This window comes from Spinacia oleracea, chromosome 3 (genome assembly GCF_020520425.1).
Source record: "Spinacia oleracea cultivar Varoflay chromosome 3, BTI_SOV_V1, whole genome shotgun sequence".
In the NCBI taxonomy this organism is placed as follows: Eukaryota; Viridiplantae; Streptophyta; class Magnoliopsida; order Caryophyllales; family Amaranthaceae; genus Spinacia; species Spinacia oleracea.
In genome coordinates this window covers 21,104,859-21,128,475 of record NC_079489.1, presented here as the reverse complement: position 1 = coordinate 21,128,475, position 23,617 = coordinate 21,104,859, and the positions used below count along the sequence as shown (strand labels likewise).

The window sequence follows — 23,617 nt, the reverse complement described above, 5'->3', positions numbered from 1 at the left end:
GGATATTAAACTTTTCACATTTTCCCAATATCAGATTTTGATAAATGTGAAAATATTATAAATAAACGTAATTTTCCTTGTTTAAATGAAAAAAATAGAGGAATTTTAATGCACATTAATAAGTCGTTAAAATGCGTGCAAAATACAAACGTAAAGAATAAAAGAGACAAAGGAATTAAATATTTATGCCAACAAAAAGGAAAAAAAACAATTTGTATTATCCAGCAGGGCAATCTAATGGCATCCACGTCAAAAAGATCTATACCGTTAACATCACCACCAAACTCATCGTACGGCCAATAGTTATCCCTTACGCATGGCGGGAACAAGCTAACGCGTGCTAAACAGAAAACGGCAATAACCAAGCAGGTGCTACACAAATTTGACTCCACGAAACCTTTATCTCTCTTTCAACCAACCAGTTCTTGCCACGTACCCCAAAAGTTCCTCTATAAAACATTACCCTCGGCATATGCCTCTGGGTTTGAGAATTCAGCAATCAAAATTCAGGAGAGAAAATCCGCAGAAAACAACAATAAAATCAATGGAGGTGTTAAACAGCGTAGTTCTGAAGCCTTCTTCTTCGTGTTGCTATACTACTCACATAGGAAAACTTGTCGCAACTTCAAAAAGTTCATGTTTTTCAAATTCACAAGTTTGTTTCAGGAAAGGAAATCGGATTCTCAGTTCCAGGGGCTTCAAATTAAGAGTTGGGAATCATGGGTTTGAAGATAAAGGGCACATGGAGTATTATTCAGGGGTTTCCCCTTTTTGTGGGGAGAAAAAGGGAAAGAAAGGGTGGAATGGAATTCCAGTGAAAAAGAGGATGAAATTGTTGAAGGGTTTGGTTAAGGATTTATCAACTTTTTCTGATTTAGGTTTTGGGTTGGGTTTGGATTGTGATAATAAAGATAATCTGGATTTTGTTGCTGATGATAAATCCAGGATAATTTCTGTAAGTTCACTTTCTTCCTGATTATCATTATTTTTTTCCAATAATGTTTTACTGATTTTATGTTTAAGATACCTGAGATCGTGAAAACTTGTGTACTAGACCTACTGTGGGAAATTGTGTTGTGAAATTGAATTGGAATTTGTAATTAGATTCTAAATTGGGGTTGTTTTATGAAAATGTTTTACTTTTAGTAAGTTGTGAGGTGCAGAATCCTTGATGTTTTCATGTCTTTTTTGGGGCTCATGTTGTGGAATGCAAATATTTCTGTGATGAATTCTTTATTTGTTGTACTTATTTGTTTGATTTTTTTGTATAAATTAGGAAGCAGCAGAGACACTGTTAACTCAATTGAAGCTTCTAAGAGCAGAAGAAGAACAAATGAAGAATTGTAAATCTGAGGACTGTGAATCATCCTCGTCCTCCTCAGAGTCAAGTGACAGCGAATGTGATGATGAGGTGATTGACATGAAAACTGTGAAATACAAAGTCGTTGTTGGACCAATTGAAAGCAAAAACGAGGAGCAACCATCAACTACAGCGAGCATACTCCAAGAACAATCTACGAGGGAACAACCATCTCAAAATTTGGAATCAAACTGCTGCAATATGATATTAGATTTGACCTTAAATAAGGATGCAGGAATACAAATACTAAACCCAGATACTGTTACTGTAAATCAGACGAAAGTGGGGAAGAAGAAGATAGAGGTTTGTATGGGCGGAAAGTGCAAGAAATTAGGTGCCCCAGCATTGATGAATGAGTTTCAAAGAGTGATGGGTAATGAGGGAGTTGTTGAAGGGTGCAAGTGCATGGGCAAGTGTAAAACTGCTCCTAATGTCAGACTTCTGAATGGTAATGATTATTTGAAAGCTAGTAATCCTCTCTGCATTGGAGTTGGTCTAGAAGATGTAGAGTTGATTGTTGCGAACCACTTTGCTGGAGAAGGAGTGTCTAAGGACCAGGTGCGAGTTGCTGCTTGGTGCAATTACTAGTATTAAAATCAGTTGTGTAGCTGATAAAGAAGGTTGAAAGAAAACATCAAGATTGAGAGTTCAGAAATCCAAGGTGCAATTTCAGAGTGTCTGAAGTTCTGAACTGAAGCAGGAAAACTACCCAAGTATTAGAACATGAAATTGACGCATTCCTGTCAAATGTCAATGTTAGAATCATTACTTTGGAGAGTCTTTAAATCTGCCATAAGATTTTCTTCTGTTTTGTGTTGTACATAACCCTCTTATTAATTGGGTAGTTATTCAATATAAGTTATGTTTGCTGAAATTTTTTTGTGATCAAAATTTGAATATAATGCTTAATGCAGGTAATTATCATAAGATATTCCCTTGGATAATACAGTATTTGATTCAATTTAAGTTCCGATTTTGTAGTCATCTCAGGATGAGGAAAAAACATTAAATCGGATGATAAGAGGTAATTTGTTAATAGAAAATGCTAAAATCGTACTCCCTCCGTTTCTTTTTATTTGTTACGTATTCCTTTCAGGGTGTTTCACAATGTTTGTTACATGAGAGAATCTTTTCTTTTATAAACTTATTATACTATCATACAATTTTCCAAGTATGTTAAGTAAGCAATCTTTGTGCTTTTTCCATTATTGGTTCATTTTGATAAATAAAACAATCTTATTGGTTATTGTAATGATTATGGATTGAGGTTTTACTTGGGTTTATTTTTTTAATAAAAAAACAAAAAAATATTTATTATACGTTAATATACGTGCAAAAGTCCATACGTAACAAACAAAAAGAAACGAAGGGAGTAGCATACAAGAACTTGCAAATACTGTGATTAGTTATTAGTGTGATAGTAATAAATAGGGAACGCCTCCACGTTAGACAATAAGCAAGGGAAGAATCAAAATTCATTTCTCAGAAGTACATGGTTGTAATATGATACAGATATCAACAGGAGACGGCTTCTGCAATTTACATAGCCGCTGTGAACTTATGTACATCTACAAAAGAACTAATTATACAGCTACGTAGTACATTATGACCTTGTTATAAAATGTGTCAAAATTACGGATGTTTAGAGTTAGGCTCGGCATCAGCTGTATCTGAACTACATCGTTTCAGGTAACAGTCGAGTGTTTTCTGCTTCATAGGGCTACAAGTAGGCGAGCTGTATGAGTTAACTGTTTTTTGCTTCTTAGGGCTACAAGTAGGAGAGCTGTAAGAGTTGAGTGTTCGCTTTGCAGGGCTACTTCTTAGTTGGCTGTGTGAAACTTCCATGGTATTATCTTGTCCGTCAAGAACCTAATATTATAACAAAAAAATAAAAAAATTAAGGATTCGATTTTCATTTCAGCAACAAGACGCAAAAAACACTAAAGAAAAACCAAGGAACATGCAATTTGGAAAAAATTATAACCTGTCCCAGATTTTCTAATTTGTGCTGAACAACATCCCTGCAAAGAAGGAAAAAAATAAATAGTATTTTGTTAGTTACTTTCATTGACATCATTTTGATCACATCTAAACCTAACTCTTGCACATTACAAAACTCAAAACACAGAATATAGAGTAAGTCACACCATACCAGATAATATCATCAACTGTGTCATTTGCTAGAAGGTAATACACATTAACCGAAGAGACCTAACAAAATGAGGGAGAAAAACTAGAGATTAGGAAGATTTGGCTAGCTCTTAAAGTACGTTAATAATACAGACTATAAGGCAATAATGATTGAATATTGCCTGATGTAGGAATACATCAGACTGATTTAATACAGAGGATTCAAAGTTTTCTTGCTAAATCAGATACCTGACCGATTCTATGAGCACGATCTTCGGCTTGTATCAAGTCACCAGGAGTCCAGGACAGCTCAGCAAAAATAACTGTGCTTGCGGCTGTTAGAGTTAAACCAACACCTCCAGCTTTGATTGACAGCTGAAAGACGAAAGTCAAGAAAATTAAAGCTTAGAAGTAAACTTATTTAGCAATCCCAATAGAGGAGTACAACAACAAAAAAGTCAAGGTAGTATTTCCATACAACTGCAGCCTTAATTGTTTCTTTTTCCTGAAAGTCTGTAACCAGGGCTTGTCTAGATGCTGCAGGTGTACTACCATCAATGCGGATGCAACCAACTTTCTTCTTCTGGAGATTCAATAATGAAGTCAGAATATGTCAAGCTGAAAAGATATAATGCGTAATAATGGTCTGACCGGCCTACAGAAGAATGAAAAGGGATCTAAATAGATTGGGGTCTGATTCTCAGCAATCCCAACCCCGTGTTTTGTTTCCATAGGGAAATTTCCCACCCGGGCCATCCCTTAGTCTCCAAGGGGGTGGGTCATCTGGGACAGTTAATTTACCGAGTTACAGAAAAACAAAAGTATAAAGGACTCACCAGTAAGAACTGGTGTATTGCTTCAATCATTGGTTGATGGTGAGCAAATATTAGAAACTTACACCCAGCCTGCCTCGTTTGAAGTCCAAAGGAAAAATATGTAAGCAACATGAACGACCCATCACATAAGCTAACATCCCCATAATATGACAAAGGGGTAGGGATCAGGAAAACTAAAAGAAAAGGACCAAAAAAAACACTACGAAGAAGGCCAGTAGGAAATACAGACCTTCGACTCGAGGTTGTAGCCTCATGGCAGAGAGAAGACGAAACAAACTAAAGAACAACACATCTTTTTTTTTTATGCAACACATCTTTTTATTGTGTAAACAAAAGTAAAATGACGAGTTCAAGATCCAAAGACAGCAGAGATCATTCGAACTTGCTAGCTTCTCCCTATCCTAATTTATAATATACAGAGTATAAATACCCTGGATAAGATTATCATAACTTCGTACAGAACAAAGATATACTTCGTATATAGATTCCCCTGATCCCAGTTTTCGTCCTTTATTCTCATCCCGGGTAATGAACTCACCTCAATGACTGTTCCCAAGTACTCTTTAACTGCTGGAATCTTAGCTTCTGCAGAATCAGTATATATCTGTAGAATAGCAAGGCATGACAGAAAACCATTGATATAGTTAATACTTCATAGAGCTAAAAGAAATGCTGCAATGTGTGACTGTGTCATTAATTTTAGCAGAAATACAGCAGAAAATGTACCTTATTAATCAAACCTTTTTCAGTAAATTTGAGAGACTCGTGTTCTTCCTTGGACTGGCTAGCTTTAATTCTGTCTTTCACCATACCCAGCTGCAAAAGCAGACATGAAAATATTACACAGTTCAGAATATCGGAAACTTTTTCTTGGCGGCATAAGCATTAAATGCAGCCATGAACAGTCAGTAACCTAGTGATAAGGGGAAAAAACACCTCCTCTGATAAAAAAAAGGTTGTGTGGGTGGGGGAATGGAGGCTTTTCTGAAGAAAGCTAACTTGCCCTTGTGCATAAACACTACTGATTTTTAAAATAACATTTGCAGAAAGTCTGCATCAACAATAACTTATCACCGTATATTTGAAGGCTAATTTATACATATGAAAGGATGCATACCTCAAGAAACAAAGCCTTAATTTGTCTCAAGTCTTTTTCAGCCAGATCCAGAAAGACCTAATAATCAACAATCAATGGCATTCGATCATTTATCAGAAAAATGAGTATGGTATATATGCTAATATAATTATATTGTAGCAAGGAATATGTTGCCATGTACAATTAATTTAACAAAATCTTATTTAACATTTCAACCCCTCTTTTATGTTACTTGACATTTTTTCTTTGCCTGTACCTAACTACGGGGAGGGGTGCTCTAAACCCTTAGTATGTCTGCATCTACTGAATAATAAGAAATCACAGAATTACCTCGTTAACTCGTTAAGAGCTCTCATAACAAATAAATTCATCCTCAATGAAACTTGGGTAAAGAACAAACATCAAGCACAGATAAATTTTATCATGTCCATCACATTAGCGAATAGCTACGTCCACAGTAACAAGGAAAGATAAAAAAAGTCTTGATGAACAATTGTTCAAAAAGTTTTCTTTTGACAAATAACCAATGAAAAAGGTATCAATAATTTCAATATAATGAAGCCATAAAAAGCTATAACCATCAGAAACAAAAAACATCAGCAGCAATGTGGTGCAGCCTAGACAACAGCATTACCTGCTGCCTGCGTTTTACAGGAAGTTCATAAAGAACATCCTTCTTGAGCCTACGTATCACGAGTGTTGCTTTCATTAAATTGTGCAATTCTTCATGGTTACTTGCACCTTGATATAATCCAAATACACCCTGAAAATTCATAACAAATTTATGTGGTTCGTAAGCGTAAAATAAAAGTAAACACAATTTCGGACACTAAAGCATATGAGCAAGCAAGTGAATCACTTACACCCTTGCAATATCGGTTGCCATATTCATGGACATTCTTGTAGACACCAGGACATAGTGCTTCTAGCTGAATCCAAAATTAAAAAGAATAAAATCAAAATAAAACTCAATAGAACAAGAGAACCAAATTAAGGTCAAGCACCAATCATGGGTCAAAAATCACCTGCTTGAATAGCTCGATAGGCCTGGACAGTGCAGGAGTTCCACTAAGCAAAATTGCATACTGCGCTTTCTGAAATTGCACAGAGAAGTTTTACAGGTCAAAAACTGTAGAAAGAGAACACACCCAGGGAGAAAAGATGCAGCTCAGAGAGAGAGAGGACCTCTATAACCGGAAGAGAGGCAGATGTCCTCTTTGCTTGAGCATTCTTCAAATAATGTGACTCATCTGCTATGACGACCTGCATAAACACAATAGTTCCTAAGACTTTTACCTTAATTTTTATTTACAATTTCAAGTAAAACCCATCACTAAATTAAATTCACCAACCACACTTATAACCGAAGAAACAGAAACTAACAAAATTCAGCCAATTGCAAGAGTAGCAGTATTTTATCTATTTCCTCAAAAATATGTTTTTTCTTGCAGGCCAAGGCAAGAAAGGAGCCAAGAAATCAATACCAGGCATCCAGACCAACAGTGAGACAGAGTGTTGCATTTTGGGAACAGGGAGCAGGCCAGTGATCAGCCAACGGACCAGGTTTAGACAGACAAATATCGGTTCAAATCCAAAACAAATTTTCACAGACTGAATACAGAAAAGGGATAGTGAACCCTCCTAAGACACTAAATCAAAAAATACAATTAAAGAAGCGAGCTAGCAAGTCTAAATAAAGCTCAATAAGAGAATCAAACAAACAACTTTTCTTGTGGAGATATCCTCTGGAAAATATCCACCACTAGGACTCTCAACTAAATTACACGTGACATAATGCTTCATATTTATATTTCTTAAGCCTACAAATCTAAGAGATCTAAGTCTTGAGGTAATTTTGAATGGTGTGCTACCAGATTTCAAGAGCATTCTTTGTTTCTATCCATACTTTTCCTAGAATTTGAACTTTGTCAAGCTGAACTCAGAATTAACATTTTTTTGAAACCGAGATCATGTTCTTAAGAAAACAGAATGTGTCAAAACTCATGCAAAATATAGCTCTGACCAAAAATAAAATGTGTTATGGGTACAGATACTGGTTGACAGACATGGATGACAGAATTTAGGTGGAAACATAAAATGCGCCGTGTGTGTGTGTGTTGGGGGAGGGGGGCTTTGATAGGCGGAAATGAAAGAAACCAAACCAAATAGTCACCTAGAATACAATCATACCTTTAGACAAGTCACAGAGATTTGATAGAAGAAGCAATATTACAAGTCACAGAGGCAAGCATATGAAAGTTACAAAAGCAAACAAGTGTAGGGAATTAAGACAATTGTTTAGAGGGAAAATCTACTCAAAAATATGCCCTCCACAGTCCACCCATTGATAGTGGTCATATTTAGGGAATGAAAAATATCAAGGGACAACATTGATTGTGATGTCTTCCACCCCTATTTTCCCCACATTTAACCAATGAGCATTTGGTTTTCTGGCATATTAAATGCTATGAACACTGCCTCCGTTTTTTTGGTTCTACTCAATTTCCTTTGAGAATTTTTTAAAATTTTGTTCTACTCACTTTTACTTTGTTCCTTTTTGGCAAAACCCCACTTTACTATCTTACATTCTTACCCAACAATATTTACACATTCCCCCTCTCTCACCACTTTCTTACACACACCCTCCTCCTCACTCATTCATACTTTATCCACCTTTTAATTACACCCATTCACTTTTTTCAAAATTTTGTTAAACTAAAGAAAACGAAAAAAAATAGGTAGCATTATTGTTAGAAACTTAAAATATTTTAAGATACCTAAAAAGGGATAAAAAAGACAACTATTATAGGACATAGGACAATCAATCACTAATACACTCAATTCATTGCTAGGATGCTCGGACTCGGGTATGGGTGTCCGACTCGGGTACGGGTCTAAGGGTCGGACCCGAACTTTTTAATAATTAAGGACTCGGGGACACGTTTTAGAAGTGTCCAAAATTCAGATACGGACTCGAGGACCCGGCAACTATTAAAAAAATATTAACTTATTTACTTCAATATTTATAATAAGTGTATAAATAAATATTAATACGTATTTTTGTAAGATTATAAAAGAATTTTAAAAGTAAAAATGTTTTGAAAGTTGAAACCAGTAAAATATTAATACACGTGATCTCTATTCCCAAAAGAAAATGGGGGTTAGAAGTCAAAAAGAATCTCAAAATTTAATAAAAATAAATAAATAAAACAGCTGGCAAGCCCATTATCCCATGTTATTATTATTTTAATTCACTTTTAAATAGGAGATAGTGGCTGACAGTTGTCCACACCTGCTTCCTTACTTTTACAAAAACCTAAAGCTATCGACTTCCATGGAGTCTGTCTGCAAAACATCCAAGAGCATCACCCAGCCGGCGAATATCCTAGTGAGCTCGCATTTCTCAGGCGACCAAAAGCCTTAAGGTCTCGGTCTCCATATCCCTGATTCGAGGCTTCTATTTTCAGATCTAGGTTTACAAAACCCTAAAAGACGAGTCCATTTTCCCCATGGTGAGTCCGGTCCGGATTCCGTGTCCACACCCGCGTCGTGTCGTGTCGACACCGGTACGGAGGGGTGGTGGGGCGAGTCCGAGCATCCTAAATTGATAGTGTTCCAGCCTCGAAAAGATCTGCATGGAATACAATATCTAGCTTTCCCTAAACAATATCACTTATGCAAAAAAATCATAAATAACATAGCCAAACTAATATGAACATGCCCAGAAAATAGGCTAAAGGAATTTGACCTTCAAGAAACTTCCTTACTGAAACCTAAATTTATCATATAGAAAACTAGGTATTTGCTACTCAAAATCTCACAAAGGCTTCCGGATATGCTGGAATGTTAAGCTGATAAACATTCGCTTGGCACCAACAAAAATCATGTATTATCCACTCATAGTCATAATAATGAACTAGGCTTCTAGGCACATTAGTGCTGTCAAAGTACAGCACTGACAATTGGTTTTTCTTGTCTGCTCCTTACTTAATTCGTGGCCTTACTATAGGCACTATAGCGTTGCAGAGTTTGTTCCAGAAATGACCTACAGGCTATTCACTGTAAAATCTGTTTATCCTGAACCTGCTAATTGACTGGTGAAATAGGAATGAAACAGTTATCATGGTATCAGAGCCAGGGCCACGACTTGGACTGGCCTTTAATACTCTGGCCAGCTATGTTTTGTGGGGACTTCAACTCACTTTTGCAATTTCTAGTTAAAAAGGGAAAGGGAGCGCCCGTACACGAGACTTGTTGAAAAGGCTAAACCTAAATATTAAGAAACAAGATACAAGATAAACGAACACGACTACAAACTAAAAGCCATCTCCTTCAACAAAGTTCTGTACATCAAACAACAAGAGTTAACAGCTAAAAATAAGCGCAAAGTACAGAACACAGAACAGTAGTCACCAGAGGTGAGATTTTCTTCAAGGAGTGGGATGGAAATAATAATAATGGAATGGAGTGGGGATGGATAGGGGGTAAGGATTGTTTGGGTCGGAACGGATTTTGTGTCGAGTCCACATGTCTTGGGCCTGAATGGGCCCATATGGGCCGGAGTGATATTTTCAAAATTACGGTCCAGGTACGGCTCAAGTCCATGTGCCCTCGTGCCGGGCGGGGTCAGGCTGGCGTGCCTAAGCCTAATTTCACTCAATTTAATGTGCTTTGTCGTGTCGGGCCGTGGTGTGCCTTGTGCTCTTTTCAAAAAACAATGACCCAGGCCCAGCCCACGGCCAATGACTTCGCGCTCGTGCCGGGCCGTGCTTTTTTCATGCCTCGGGCCGACTCGACTCAGTGCCATCTATAGTGGGGGTTGAGGGGAATACTAGATGAAATAAAGCTCCATGAGTCATTTCAACCTATGCATGAAAAAGAGATATATTCACCTTAAATTCGGATGACATAAGAGTCCCCTGTAGCTTGGGAACAGAATCGTAGGAAACAATGTTAAACACACCATCAAGACGAGCAGTCCCTTTGGCTGTGGAAACAACTGAAAACCCCCCTCTATTTGATCCAGTACATTGAGATAACAGCACCTGCATACCATTCTAATTAGATCCTGAAACATGGAGGCACTCATTTTCCCATCCCCGATAAGGGTATTCACAAACAGTGACAGGTAAATGAAGAACAATCAAAATCTTATGAAACAAAAATGCAAGTTTATTGAGAAAACAAAAGATATGAAACAATAAGTCTTCACTAGGACAAAGAAATTCACCTTCTTCTAAACCAAATGAATAAGTAAGCAAATTTCTAAAGTATATATATATATATATGTGTGTGTGTGTGTATGTGTGTGTGTGTGTGTGTATATATGTGTGTATATACTAGATTAGGTGCCGTGCATGCACGGATATTATGAAATTATTATTTGATCATTTTTTTTTGTAAAATATTAAGCTGAAACATTTCTCCTCCGAAAATTATTACAATACTATATAACATGCAATTTTCATCTTACTATATACTCCCTCCGTTCCCTTTTGTTGGTTACGTTTGGGAAATGGGGTGGTTTTTAAGAAAATTAGAATCTTGTTTTGTATAAGGATTTGAGTAATGATTGGGTGTAAGAATAATGATTGGGTGTAAGAGATTTTATATTTAAAGAATAAAGTAAGGAGAGAGAAACTATTAAAGAAATAGGAAAAGAGGAGATGGGAGGGGTATGGGGAAGGTAAATGAATTTAATATTGATGGTTAGGAAAATTAGGTGGAAATTTGAAAGAAATCTTTGGTAATTTTGGTAAATAAGAAAGGATATAAGGGTGTTTTGGGAAAAAAAAAGTGTCTAAAAATAGAAACATAACCAACAAAAAGAAACGCCTAAAAAGGAAACGTAACCAACAAAAGGGAATGGAGGGAGTAGTACATGCGTATTACATGTTTTATATGCTTAATAATATGCTAATTTGACCAAAATATTGAGCACATATACTTCCCATTATTAAATATACGATTTAACTAAAATATCCAAAATTCATATATCTTTTTAGGAAAAATGTTTTTGGCGGGTAAATTTTGCACCAAGAAGTGACATGTATCATTCTTGATGTCTGTTTTAGTATGAAGTTATAGATACGGAGATGGAGGACAAGAAGCCTTCAATCCCAAGAACTAATTTATCTTTATCAAAATCAAAATTGGAGTAGGCAAATTCAGGCATCACAAATGCCATTTATTCTTACGTGCAGCCTCTTCCTCTCTCTCGCTTTCATGGAGAGGTTGGAGGGCCGGGGGCAGTGCGGGTGGAATTACCTCCATGGAGATTGTAGGCATTAACCTTCTGAAAATTTTGGTGAACACATATATCCTTTTACACTGACAGTTGAAATTATTCAACAACAATACATCAACCCTAAACAGCTTTTGAGGTGTGGCGAAAATTTACAAATGCCTCTTATTCCAAACTTTAGCTCTCCTAAAATTGCTGGCCAATACTGCTCAGAGGTCTTTGACTCTAAACTTTAGCTCAAACCTCTCTGACAATCAACAATTTTTTCCATTCCGCGAAATTAAGGCTGGGCATATTTCATATCAGTTGGAACAGATTTATTAGCATTAGCTGTTCCCCCATAACAAAATTCTTGCAGTTAATGCAAGAAGGAAATTGGTGGACAGCAGAATAAAGAAAGTGAGGAAGGTTCAGCGCACAGATAGAGTGAGTGCGAGAGAGAAAGAGAGACGAGAAAGAATCAGCGAAAGATAAAAGAACAACTCGAGAATGACAACACGTCAGAAGCTTTTAGTTTCATGCCTGAACCAGATTTAAGCCTTTCACCAACTTTTTACGGAGTATTATTTTACTCTCCCCTAAATCAAAGTAATTTGACCAACATTTAGTTTTTGTAAGTTTTTGGGATGGGGATTTTTAAATATGCAACCATACCATAGAACTATTGAAGTAGGTGGTTCTTTCCACAGATCATCAATTAGTAAGAGAACCTACTATGTGCAATCCCGAGAGAATGAGGTACAGTCAAAGATATGCCTAGTCATTTTGAGACCTGTGTGATAAATCTGCCATACAACCCATTTTAGAGTAGAAGGCACTGGGAAATAAACACATGCAAGATTTAGAAGCATATTTGAGCAATTGGCAATTTCTTCTGGAACATAGGACTAGCTAGTATACATGCATGCCCAATGTAAAAGTGCACACAGAAGCAAGAACTTACGCTGGAACCTTAAAAGTCGCATCCCATAAAAAAATAAACCCGAAACAACCAATGCACCAACTTTACACGTTATCGGGAAGCCAGCTGTGGGATACCCTACCACCCTCACCAACAGAAAACAGGGGATTTTAACAAGACAATCCAGAGAAGTATATAGGAAGTATACATACAACAATATCTGACGGAGGAATCTTCAGCCATTCATGTATCATCTGTGAAATAAGAAAACACAGAATAGAAGAAAGGATTTCAGTTCTGAATACACCTACATCAGGTGTCAGACTATGATAAATTAGATATACTGAGAACAGGTTATTGCAGTAAAACTGTGACACACAAATAGAAATTCTGTAAATAGGCCATAGTTGATTAGCTGCTATCCATGTCTGCAAAAGCTGTTGCATTTAGACAGAGATACAAATGTATAGACAGTAGCTAGTGCAGTTATTCTTGATTACCATCACGTATATGCTACGCTATCATATACGGTGTATTACACTCTTCAGTTAACACTAGAAACCAACGATAGTACTCACAGTAGCCCAATGCAAACGCAAAGAAGAAGGCGTAAGCACCAAAACCGGCCACGCTTCAGGGAAACATGTGGTTACAGCAATTGCCTGCAGAAAAAGGGGCATCGAAACATTTAACAACCACTTGACTCTATCTTTGCAACTTTAAGACAGCTTGGAAGTTGACTACCGTACAATAAAAGGGAGAACAAAACTATGTGGTAAGCAATATTCCTGCCCGTTTGATTATTTTTTTCTCCTTATTTCTTCAAAAATAAATAAAGCATCTACACTAACGAAGCACGGGAAAATAAGAATACATACAAGCACCTTGATGTTCAGGTAAATGACAAATCATTACTCAACCTATGTTAGTTAGACTCATTAAAATTTTGACACAAGTATCAAACATGTATCCGCCATTGTAAAGTGGATTGTGGATTACATAATAATTTACCCCTGAAATATTAAGGATAAAAGAATATTTTCTCACAATAACGGACACTTGTACTCAGTCCAGCACTTTCAGATAAGAGCTTTCAGCTTAAGAACCATTTCAAGTAGTTGATGTGTAAAGACACAAAAGGCCATAAAACAGTGAGCCATTTCAAGTAGTTGATGTGTAAAGACACAAAAGGCCATAAAACAGTGAGCCCATAATAGAGTTAATAAATAAAGCTGGGTAGTTGTACAATTGATCAGATTTCAATCATGATTTTCAATTTACCATATTGTGAATGACAGGCAACATTATAATTTTTCTTGGTATCATCACGAAATCATTTGTCTCAGCACCTTTTAAATCCCAAGGTTTTGAAAAATATTCGGAAAGTATAAATGTGATGTGATAATGTGATATACTTTGTCCTTTGAGAAGAACGTTATTCTTATTTCTATCCTTCCCTTGTAGTTGGAAACCCGGTTTGAAAGAAGGAAAGTAAAGAGAGAGAAGCAATTAACTTCATGAATAAAACCCAATTCATTACATTTTTTTACCCACTAGAAACGAAGCATATGACCAAGGACCATTATACAATGCAATCTAGTGGAAAGGACAGGCTGCTTTGTAGTATCGTAATGCAACCTATAGCCGTGTATGCATTACACATTTTGTTAAAATGAGAAGAATGAACAACACACTATTAAATCAGTACAATAATTATCATGATGCCCTACAAAATTGTTCCCATAGCATAAAAGTGATCACGACTTGAAAATAAATGTCGCTTCTAGTTATCTTTTCAAAGCAGTAACTTCCCTAGAGACATCTAATGCCCATTAATGGAATTGCTACAATCCTGCCTTCACCAATTTATGGAGTAGTATATTGAGACACAAAACACATTTTGTGTACAATTTACAAGCGTTCGGGACTTCAGACATAAACTACATGTAGCATCCAGTTAATTACCTGTAAAGTCTTACCCAGACCCATTTCATCAGCTATAAGAGCACGCCCTCCCTGCTGCAACGCAAACCTGATAAATTACAACAGGTGCATCAGAAACCAGCTTCTTTCTACAGCGCGGGTCTAAATTGAGAGCAAGAAACATGACAAAGTTGTACTCGTTGGAATAAAGTCTCATCACTAAGCAGTACTATAAGAACAGAAAATCTTCAGACAACTTCATAATATCATCTAGGCTGTACATACCTGACACCCTCCCGCTGAAATGGTAGAAGCTTCGATTCTATATAGCTAGGTATCTTGTCATATCGATCTTGCAAAGAAAACATTCAGTATATTACTATTGATGCACACCAAATGACACATGTAACATGGGCCGTAAAGTAAAAAAAGAAAGGTCCTTCCAGGGCATGGAGAGATAAAAGACAACCAATCTACAAAATTTCACTCTAAAAATTAGTGAGGCACTGAATTAACAACCATACCCCCCCCCCCCCCCCCCGATAGAGCAAGATAGAGAGGCAAACACTAGCCAAAGAAAAAATCAATAATTTTCTTCAAAAGAGGGGAAGACTGGCACCCTTTATCCTCCCTACCAAATGCGAGGACGGTAGACAAACAAGATTATCTAAACAAAATCACAGGCCCTCCTTAAAGAAACCTTCAATGACATCCACACAAAAATCCTGAAATATGTCAACCAATTAACCTTCTTCCCCAGCACAACAATTTCACGCCTTGTCCTTAAATTTGTAGGGAAACATTGTTTCTTTAGATAAACTACCAAAATTATATTGCGTAACCTTGAAACTTTGGGCTAAAGTGACCAAGTAACCTTTTAAAATGGTTAGCATACACCAAATTTGAAAATATTAAACCCATTCACTTCTTTTAGAAAAGACACATGCCTCCTTTACTGATGCGAGATTACTGTAAACGTAAAACTCTCTCCACATCCAATAGTGAGGTACCACTAAGCAATAGGCACCAACACGCAGTAGGCGAGAGTTTTCCTCCTTATTTTTGTAACTTTGTAATAATATTATGTCAAATTGTCAATAAAATTAAACAAAGTTACCACATCAACCATAATCCGTCAATTCTAGCACAGTGTATAAAGAAGGGCAAAGCGCACTGAAGAGATATGAGCCCTAGAGCCTAAGCACAAGGCGCGCGTTTCATCGAAGTGAAGCGCACTTTTTAAGAAATAAAGATTTTTTTTTACTATTATGCATATATATCTTACTAAAATAACCACAAAATATATAAACATCAGCTTTGCTTCCAAGAATATATTACTCTTTGTTTTAACAAAAACAAAGTATATAACATAGTGTTTACCAAGAAGTTAGGGCCGGTTGCTATGATTGTTGTCTTCTTATTTTGTTTTCTTTATCTTTTTCCTTTTCCTTTGGACTCTTGGCCCACTTTATGTTGTTAATGATTAATAGGGTATGGTCCAAAACATAATAACAACTTAAAAAAAAAAAAGAAAAAAGAAAAGAGGAAAAGAATTTCGATGAAGCGCACAAAAGCACGCTTCGTGTGCTTCATGCGCTTCCGCGCGCTTCTTCCCAAACGATTCGCTTAGGCCTAATTAAGTGCTTTGCTCTAGCGCTTTGAGCAAGCGCGCATTTTTAAACATTGTTCTAGCATCAAGGGAAGTATTAGTAGAAGTTGAGTACTCCCCCCGCCCCTTAATACTCGCTCCAGTTTGATCGGAACAGGGTTTTAGACAATTTAATTGACTCATTAATTTATTAGGTGGAACTCCTTAGTTGATAGTGAGGTATTTTTTTTAATGTAGTTAGTGGAGAATGTGTCAAATAAAGGGGTTGGGGTGGGGTGGGTTGAATTTTTTAATATTTTTTTTAGGAAGTAGGAATATATATCGGTCTGTGTTAAGTGAGAGAAATGATATAATATAATAAAAGTCAGCCCCGGCCCTAGGGGTAGGCCTGAGGTGCGGCCGCCCAGGGCACGGAGTCTGAAGGGGGCCCCAAAAACAAAATTGTCAAAATTAAACTAGGTTTTAAAAATTAAGTAAAATAAATGTGAGCATCTTTAATTCACGTAGAGTTACAAGAAACAAAATGCATTTTCTTCACTTACCATTTTAATTTCAAGTAAATCAATTTTCGAGGCAGTATTATGAGTTCCACAAATAAATTTAAGGCCCTCGTAAGTCGTAACCTTAGTGCATTCCATTTCCTTCATTTCCCGTAATTCATGATTGTAGTTATGGCTTCATTCTACTCCAGTATGTTTAGTTGACAATCTTTTCACATTGGTTATTTCTCTTTTAGATATAAATATAAATGGGTTTTATTTACGTTTTGTACTTCTATTAACATTATGACTTGTGAGGGTGATTATGTTTGATTATATTCATCCTCGGTTTATATTGATTGTGCGTAGGGAGGCAAAATTATACTCAGTACTCCTTATGTGATTATGTAGTTCTAGTCTTAGTTTATTATGAAATCATTATACTTTGTTCTTATTTTCTATCTTATTTGGGTGACCTTCTCTTAAAGTAAATTTTAACCAAAAACATGGTTATTTTTAGTAGTTCGAATATATTTTTCCGTTGCTACTCGAAGTTGTTCTCTTCTAAGAGTTTTCGAGTAAAATATTTAGGAAAAAAGGGCCCCTTTATCATGTTTCGCCTAGGGCCCATAAATGGTCAGGACCCTGGTAAAAGTATGTCATTTATAAAAGTGGGGCGAGTATTAAGGGACGGCTTTATAGGGAAAGTGGGGCGAGTATTAAGGGGTGGAGGGAGTATTATTTTAGATATGCTAAAGTTAATGAGACACAGAGTGCAAAAAAGTAATAAAAAAATAAAAAAGCTATACCGTACATATGCAATAAAAGGTTACCTCACCCTAATTCTCTACTTAACATAGTTTAAACCTTTTAGTTACATTCTTTAACCTATTATGTTCAAAATTTATTCCTGTTCTAATACAGTATAAGAGGATTGCAAAGCAATACAGAAAATCAGCAACTGTGCAAAATATAAAGGATTCTTCAAAGTTTAAACAACATCGCAAATTGTATTAGAATAGATGTATAATTTTTAAATTTCCCCCCTACATGTTTTCTAATAAAAGAAAGGCTACAAGTTTTAAAATGCATATTCACCAACCAAAAAGTAACTACTCAGCACTAATTTGAATACGGCAACAAATACACTTAGGGTTTGTTTAGAAAGTGCCTTTTAGCCAGCAACTCGGTAGGTTTTTACCGTGTTAATCTGTCTGGTTGATTTTTGATTGGCTGGAAATCTGGCTTTCCAGCCAAATAGGTGATTGGATGTAGGCTTTTCCAATTGAATTGACGGATTGACCAAACATGTATATTAACATAAAATGAAAATAGTTGACTAAAACAACCAATACAAACTGCTAGTATTACCAAACAAGGCAACAACAACAACAGCTTGCCAAACAGGGTCATACACATACATACGCATAGACATACACATACATACAAACAATTTAACCTATCCTGCTGCAATCAAATTTCAAATCAGATAGTACATTCTGATAGATAGCACAAAGAGTATTTTTACAGTACAATGTCCATCAAGATTCACCTTGAAGATCTGGAACAGCTGCTGCAGCAGCTATAGCTCGCCGAACTAAGGGATCCAGATTCTCCACCTAGAAGTTACAACACGGAAGTGCATCATATATGGGCTGATTCTCTAATATAGAACTTCTGGATAATAATGTCATACAAGGTATATCCAAATTGTGAAATATACATTGTTGATGGACATCCTTACCTCAGAGAAACAAACATTGGAAAATTATTGACTAATATAGCCAGAAAGAAAAAAGATAGGGGCCAACATCACTGGAAATTCTAAGTTTATACCAGACCCTAGGAAATCAGACATGAAGGATATGATTCACCTCAATATTCAACCCAGGTGTTTCCCTGAGAATGTCTTCAGCAGATGGCAAAGACGACATTGGGAATATCCATAGCCTGTCATGTCACACCATATCATACAGTAAGTAAGCACCTGGTTCTATAGAAACAACAAAATGCATATGGAAAGAAAAGCAAACCTCTCTTTTGCATTCCAGGTAGCTTTAGGAATCTTCTTGACAGCATTTACAAGAGCCTTGTGAACAACAGAAGTATCAGAATTCAGAAACAACCTTGAGAATGAAGCAGATAATCAGAACAAATAATGGACAACTTACCTGGTCATAAGGAAACCTTACAGCTATACTTCCACTAGCATGAAGAAAGAACTTGACATAATGCTTTGGTCTTTCCTTTGAACAGTCGTCTAAATAGACATCAAGAATTAAAACAACATTAAAGGGTGCTCTTAAGTCATAAAACCCCCATAAATAGATTGTGAAGCAAAAATTTGTAGCATGGCCGCATAAAAAACAGCCGCGGAACATCAGTTTCAGAGAACCACAACCACGTTATGAGTGTTTTTTGGGCAGTATACACTACACACTTTCCTGGTGTACATATGTCTGCTACCTGGCAATTAACATTTTAGTAACCATAGGACTACAACTCTGAACCAGAAGCATTGCTACTTTTTTCAGGTTCCAGTCCATGCAAATCATCACAGAAGTGAAATGTACTTGAGTACCAAAAATACATTAGCATGGTCAAAAGTGTATGACTTACAACTACTCACCAGCTGTTTTTGGTGCAACTGACGGTGGCAAGACTCTGGACCCTAAAGAACCATCCACCTGGATATCAGACAATTGTCAACATACATTATCTTAAGCAACAAATGGGAGAAAAGCTAACAAAATATAGCAAAATAGGAGCAGTTCATACACTAATTCTTCTGTCCTTTTCTTCATCTAAGTCAAAAAATTCTCAATATAAACAGAAATATTATGTAATGTTCCTTTTTCCAATATCCTATTTCAGTACAATTCGTGGACTTCTCATTCCAGAATCTTCTCTAACTACCTTCGCACAATACTTCAAGTTTTGTTTACCGGGAACATTTTACATTCAAACAAGGCATATTTGATAGCAGGACCAGTATCGAAATCCAGCCTATCGGGAAGACAAACAGAGCAAGACTAACATTATGACAGTAACAATCCCACATCTTCTTTAGGGATGTCAGTGGGGCGGGTTTTGCGGGAGACCCGCCCCGCATCCGCCCCAAGTAGGCGGGGATGGAGGTAGGTTTGGCGGGTGATGGGGCGGGGATGGGTATAAAAATCGTACCCGCAATGGGTGATGGGGCGGGTGTGGATTTTGTGTTGAACCCGCCCCATCCCCGCCCGCCCCGCCCCATCCCCACTCGCCCCGCCCCATCCCCACTTGCCCCGTTTCATACCCACCATGAGTGATGGGTGAGTTTGGATTCATTTGCATCTTTAGGTGGTAATATGAATTTAGGTGAGACAAAGTTTTTTGTTTGAATTTTTTTGTTATGACGAGTATTATTTTCGATTATATATGTTAACTTTAGTCATAATGTATTTTTTCAATAGTTAACTTTCATTACTCCGTATATATGGCAAATGGTTGCTAAATAAGAAAAATTAGGCGGGTATTAGTGCGGGTATGAAGCGGGGATAAGATGGGGATGGATACCCAGTTGGGTGGTGGGGCGGGGATGGATTTTAGCTTACACCCGTTGGGGCGGGGATGGGGATGAATTTTGTACCCGCCATGGGTGATGGGGCGGGGATGGGGATGAAAATTTTAGGTGGGGATGGGGATGGAGGGACCTACATCCGCATCCGCCCCGCCCCATTGACATCCCTAATCTTCTTCCCTCCAAAAGAATCTAATATTGATGGAAGCCCCATCAAACATGACAGATGACATCTCTACCAGAGCCAACCCTCTTTTCTTCGACGCATCTATACAATCATGTCTACATTCCTACACTTTGTGCAACTCTCCATTTAAAAAGAGTGAAAGAGCCTCAACAGAGTCAACCGAGGACTAATACCAAGTCACTGTAAAAAGCTTCCTGAATAACTGATACATAGAACAGTAAGAACACCTAACTGATCCACTGAACACCCCGGTCTTTTCAACTTGCCTTGTCCTGACATTTGTATATTTCCCAGAAATCTCCAAGAGGTTAGGTAACTCATCCCAATAATACACCAAGGTTAGGAACCTTTACAATGATTTTATTAGTATATTGGTTACTATAAGTATGTATGATGCACCCTCATATGACAGAAATATCTAATCATTTAACCAGTCCTTAACTTGGTCCTTGATGTTGCATTTTCTCTTTGTTATGGACTACAATGTCCAAGTTCTTTTTCATAGTCCAACTTACAAGTCTTCTGCACCTGCAATCCAGGTTTCATTCTTTTCACATAAAATTCCTTAACTGATCTTATTGACTATTATCTAAACTTATTGGTCATCCCGTTCAATTCACAACTAAATTTCCATGAGAAGCTATTTCCATTGGAAGTTACTTCCCTTGTAAAATTCTCAGTAAATTGCTTACACTTGTTTGGTTGACACAAGGCATTCACTCTTCCTGGGAATTGACATGTGAATTATAACCAAGGGGAGGGTGGGTAAGCCAATTCCCATATATCAGAAGTCCAAATTCCCAAGGAAGTTTCAATACCCTCATTTCACCTATTTCATGACAATCAAACAACATGGTAGGAAGTCACGCTTCCCTCTCTAATTGCTTGCAATCAAACATCACCTAAAACGATCTGAGCTCACTTAAGCGCGTGATAGCCAATTGACATAACAATCACGAGCTTAAGCACATAATAGTCACTCAAATACCCTGACTTCACTCATCTTTTCTACATTCCCCTTGTACCAGAAAGTAGAAATTTCAATACAAAATTCAAGGGAATTCAGCAAATTTAAACTAATTGTTGGGGAAGCATAAGAATTTCAAAAATAGACGTTCAACATAGACGTTCAAATTTCAAAACTGAAAGAAGGGCAGAAAAATAAGCAAATTTAGCTACAATTAAAACCCTGAAATTACAAGAAATTAGGGAATGAAAAAATGACCTGAGTTTGAGTTTGGCTTTGATTTTGAGTTCGTGAAGAATCCCTGAATGTCGAAGTAGTAGAAGAGAGAGAATTTCGGAGCGGCGGAAGCTGCGAATTGGCGCCGGAAATGCAAGGGTTTGTCGAAGATGCTGAAGTTGTAGGAGTAGAATTGTTTCGTTGAGCAATTTGGCGAAGAGCGTCGATTTCGAGGGATTCAAGTTCTTCTGCACTCAATTCCCATTCGTCTAACTCCATTCTTTCTCTCTGACAATTTGCTGCTGCAACAGCAACAAGCCCAACAACTCAAAGAACTCCACACTTGAAAGTTGAAACTGTTGTGAACGGTCAATCGTTAACTGCTGTACCCGGGTACAGCCAGCTCTGGCTGTATCCCCTAAAACGACGCGCTCATATTGTTTGTTCTTTTTTATTGTACCGTTTGTTCATTCTTATTGTACTGTTTGTTCTTTCTTGTTGTACTGTTTGTTCTTTCTTGTTGTTTTTTAAATTCATCATCAAATTTTCATAATTGTTGTAATTTTTGTTCTTTCTTCTGGAATTTTATGTTCTTTTTTATATTGTTTGTTCTTTCTTGTTTATTTGTTTGTTTATAATAATCATATGGTTAATGTTCATAATTAAACTCTTCATTAATCTTTTTATTCTTTCTTTTTGTATTGCTTGTTCTTTCTTGTTGTACTGTTTGTTCTTTCTTGTTGTTTTTTAAATTCATTCATCAAAGTTATTGTTGTATTGTTTGTTCTTTCAGGTTGGCTTTAAAATTCATCATAAAATTGTTCATAATTGTTGTATTGTTTGTTCTTTTTTCTGGAATTTTATGTTCTTTTTTATATTGTTTGTTCTTTTTTGTTGAATTATTTGTTCTTTTTTGTTTATTTGTTTGTTCACAATAAATATATGGTTAATGTTCATAATGAAATTGTTCACTTCATTGGTCTTTTATGTTTTTACAAGCGCCTATATTGTTTATTTCCAAATAAATGTTCATTTCCAAAATAGTAAATGTTCATTCCAAATAAATGTTCATTTCCGAAATAGTAAATGTTCATTTCAGAAATAGTAAATGTTCATTTTTGTAGTTTATTTCCAAATAAATAAATAAATGTTCATTTCCAAAATAGTAAATGTTCATTCCAAATAAATAAATAAATGTTCATTTCCGAAATAGTAAATGTTCATTTTTGTACCATTATTTGTTCTTTCTTGTTGTATTGTTTGTTCTTTCATGTTGGCTTTAAAATTCATCATAAAAGTGTTCATAATTGTTGTATTGGTTGTTCTTTTTTCTGAAATTTTATGTTCTTTTTTATATTGTTTGTTCTTTTTTGTTGAATTATTTGTTTTTTCTTGTTTATTTGTTTGTTCACAATAAATATATGGTTAATGTTCATAATGAAATTGTTCACTTCATTGGTCTTTTTATGTTTTTACAAGCGCCTATATTGTTTATTTCCAAATAAATAAATAGATGTTCATTTCCAAAATAGTAAATGTTCATTCCAAATAAATAAATAAATGTTCATTTCCGAAATAGTAAATGTTCATTTTTGTAGTTTATTTCCAAATAAATAAATAAATGTTCATTTTCAAAATAGTAAATGTTTATTCCAAATAAATAAATAAATGTTCATTTCCGGAATAGTAAATGTTCATTTTTGTACCAGTATATTAATGTTCATTTTAAACAACACAAAACGACATCGTTTTGGATAGGGGTACAGCCAGCTTTGGCTATACCCGGGTATAGCCAAAAATTTGCGGTGAACGGTGATGTCTCTTTTTCTTCTTTTGTTGCACAGAATCTTGTTTATAAAGGTTGTACACTTGTACAATAATTTATTGTACACCTAATCCATTTAAGCAAAGTCCAATGGACTCATACGTGTGAGTCCATTAGATTTGACTTTTTTTTTTTATTTCAGAGGGGATTTTGCTCAATCCGTGGACTATGGATCATGGTGCACATAGAGCATGGTGCACCATGTGCACCAAAAGAACACATGTGCATAAACAAAAGAACATGATACTACGGCAAAAGAACATGCAATATCATATTTTTCTTTTT

The 23,617-nt window shown here is 36.3% G+C and overlaps 2 protein-coding genes across 6 annotated transcripts; one reads left to right on the top strand and one right to left on the bottom strand.

Annotated features, from left to right (window-relative positions):
- Window positions 1-438: 438 nt before the first annotated feature.
- On the top strand, window positions 439-2,234 carry LOC110792414 (diacylglycerol O-acyltransferase 3-1). The gene is made up of 2 exons (XM_056839865.1): window positions 439-955; window positions 1,277-2,234. The coding sequence occupies exons 1-2, from the start codon at window positions 473-475 to the stop codon at window positions 1,946-1,948; spliced, it is 1,155 nt and encodes a 384-aa protein (XP_056695843.1). The 5' UTR covers window positions 439-472; the 3' UTR covers window positions 1,949-2,234.
- A 587-nt stretch (window positions 2,235-2,821) lies between these two features.
- Window positions 2,822-21,864, bottom strand: LOC110792415 (uncharacterized). Of its 5 annotated transcripts, XM_056839860.1 has the most exons (24): window positions 21,550-21,862; window positions 19,208-19,265; window positions 18,750-18,838; window positions 18,612-18,667; window positions 18,453-18,528; window positions 18,131-18,197; window positions 14,776-14,842; window positions 14,533-14,599; window positions 13,146-13,229; window positions 12,780-12,821; window positions 10,315-10,467; window positions 6,608-6,685; window positions 6,448-6,516; window positions 6,286-6,351; window positions 6,057-6,185; window positions 5,444-5,500; window positions 5,053-5,142; window positions 4,865-4,930; window positions 4,327-4,395; window positions 3,969-4,073; window positions 3,740-3,865; window positions 3,513-3,571; window positions 3,345-3,381; window positions 2,822-3,229 (listed from the first exon to the last, which is right to left on the bottom strand). In XM_056839860.1, exons 1-24 carry the CDS (start codon window positions 21,784-21,786, stop codon window positions 2,993-2,995), a joined length of 2,184 nt encoding a protein of 727 aa, XP_056695838.1. In that variant the 5' UTR covers window positions 21,787-21,862; the 3' UTR covers window positions 2,822-2,992. The 5 variants fall into 5 exon arrangements, with proteins under 5 accessions (XP_056695838.1, XP_056695839.1, XP_056695841.1 ...); XM_056839861.1 differs by lacking the exon at window positions 4,327-4,395 and having other exon boundaries at window positions 21,550-21,864; XM_056839863.1 differs by lacking the exon at window positions 10,315-10,467 and having other exon boundaries at window positions 21,550-21,863.
- Window positions 21,865-23,617: the final 1,753 nt, after the last annotated feature.

Excerpts from the sequence above, each read along its gene's own strand:
- LOC110792414 (XM_056839865.1), top strand. The coding sequence starts at position 473 with ATGCCTCTGGGTTTGAGAATTCAGCAATCAAAATTCAGGAGAGAAAAT. Across the intron at positions 956-1,276 it reads ATAAATCCAGGATAATTTCT|GAAGCAGCAGAGACACTGTT; the intron begins GTAAGTTCACTT and ends TGTATAAATTAG.
- LOC110792415 (XM_056839860.1), bottom strand. The coding sequence starts at position 21,786 with ATGGAGTTAGACGAATGGGAATTGAGTGCAGAAGAACTTGAATCCCTC. Across the intron at positions 13,230-14,532 it reads GTCTGGGTAAGACTTTACAG|GCAATTGCTGTAACCACATG; the intron begins GTAATTAACTGG and ends CTTTTTCTGCAG. Across the intron at positions 10,468-12,779 it reads TTCCTCCGTCAGATATTGTT|GTGCTGTTATCTCAATGTAC; the intron begins GTATGTATACTT and ends AATGGTATGCAG.